Source organism: Cynoglossus semilaevis, unplaced genomic scaffold (genome assembly GCF_000523025.1).
Source record: "Cynoglossus semilaevis isolate Cse_v1.0 unplaced genomic scaffold, Cse_v1.0 scaffold282, whole genome shotgun sequence".
Lineage (NCBI taxonomy): Eukaryota > Metazoa > Chordata > Actinopteri > Pleuronectiformes > Cynoglossidae > Cynoglossus > Cynoglossus semilaevis.
Window position 1 is genome coordinate 147,461 of NW_007585127.1, and position 1,781 is coordinate 149,241.

The window sequence follows — 1,781 nt, forward strand, 5'->3', positions numbered from 1 at the left end:
TCCTCCATCTCCCCTCAGGTGGGATGCCGCCGACCCCTCAGGCGGTCCAGATCGCCGGGCAGAAACAGAGCCAGCAGCAGTACGACCCGTCCAGAGGACCGCCGGTGCAGAACGCGGCCAGCCTGCACACGCCGCCGCCGCAGCTGCCTGGCAGACTGCCCCCCGGTGGCCTCCCCATGGCGGGGCTAACGTTGACGCTTCCTCAACAGGCTCAGTTAGTGGAGAACACAGCGCCGCCCGGTGGCCAGCTCCAGGTCAAGGTGCAGGCCAACGTCCCGGTGCTGACCGGTCACACTCAGCTCCAGGCCCAGCAGCAGCAGATCCAGTCCCAGGCCGTCCTCCAGGCCGGACAGGCGGTCAGTGTCCACCGATGTCCAACCGACGTCCAACCACGTTCTCTGTCGTATGTATTTGATTTTTTTTTTTTCTTTTCGCTCCTCTCCCGGACACAGACCGTGGCTCTCGCTCGTCCAGAGTCCAACCAGCCGCTCCAGAAGATCCTGACCAACTCCGTGTCCATGCCGACGGTGTCCCCCGTCCCCGTCCCGGTCCCCGTCCCCCTCCCGGCTCCTCACTCTTCTCTCCGACCGCTGAGCACGAACGTCCACTCCAACACGCCGTCCAAGCTAACCGGGACCAACGGCGTGTCCGGCGCAGCGGCCGGCGCCTTCGCTCAGAGCAGCACCCTGACGTCGCCACCGGAGGGCGCTCCGGACAAACAGGTGGAACAGTCCAAGCTGGTGAGCGGGAACGGGAACGAGACGGGAAAAAAAACAAGTCTCTCGGTTCGGTTCGTTTTGATCGGATTCTGATTTTTTTTTTGTAGGAGGGTCGCATCTCCGAGCTCAGGAAGGACGGTCAGTGGTCGGCCACTCGGCTGCCCAAGCTGATGGAGGCGCTGCGCCCCAAGTCGCACTGGGACTACCTGCTGGAGGAGATGCAGTGGATGGCCGCCGACTTCGCCCAGGAGCGGAGGTGGAAGGAGGCGGCTGCCAAGAAGGTGGACGCAAGAAATGAAAAAGTCCGACGTCGGACGAACGACCGACCGTTGTCGCGGCTTTGATGTTCAACCTCTCTGGTCTTCTTCTCCCTCCCGACAGCCCGTCCGCACCTGCCCGTCGCCATCACGAGAAGAGTCGCAACAAGGAGCGGTTGAGGAAAGAGGAGGAAATGAACCTGCGACTCATCGCCGCCACCATCGCCCGAGAGGTGGAGTTCTTCTGGTCCAACATCGAGCAGGTACGATCGCGGTGGTTCGTAACGTAACGGCTCGTTTCTGGGAAAATTCCCTTGAATTTTCTCTCTGGGTTTTTGGGTTTTTCTCAGGTTGTGGAAATTAAACTGCGGTCGGACGTTCACGAGAAGAAGCTGCGAGCCCTGCGTTTGCAGAGCGCCACGTCCAAAGGTTGGTCCCGGTCGGAGTCAGAACAGCTTCCTCATTGGTTGAGGAGGTTTTTGGTGAATCTTCTCTGTCATGTTGAACTCCGTGAACTTTGTGTTTCTCCAGCGCGAGGTTCGGCGACAGGAGAGAACGCTGGCAAAGATGTGAGTGATGTTTGACACTCTGACCTCTGACCTCAGTCTGACCTCTGACCTCAGTCTGACTTCTGGCCTCAGTATGACCTCGGTTTGGCCTCTATCCGACCTCAGTCCGACCTCAGTCTGACCTCAGTTTGACCTCTGTTTGACCTCAGTCCGACCTCAGTCCGACCTCAGTTTGACCTCAGTCCGACCTCAGTTTGACCTCAGTCCGACCTCAGTTTGACCTCAGTCCGACCTCA

General features: G+C 59.7%; 1 protein-coding gene across 1 annotated transcript in view; it reads left to right on the forward strand.

Moving 5' to 3' along the window:
- The window catches only part of ep400 (E1A binding protein p400), a gene marked incomplete at its 3' end in the record, with an annotated part of 21,927 nt that overhangs the window by 5,006 nt on the left and 15,140 nt on the right, over positions 1-1,781 (forward strand). Inside the window, 7 exon segments of the mRNA XM_025053818.1 lie at positions 19-356; positions 453-740; positions 827-1,000; positions 1,101-1,114; positions 1,116-1,239; positions 1,327-1,405; positions 1,508-1,545. Of these exon segments, the coding sequence (XP_024909586.1) occupies positions 19-356; positions 453-740; positions 827-1,000; positions 1,101-1,114; positions 1,116-1,239; positions 1,327-1,405; positions 1,508-1,545 (1,055 nt within the window).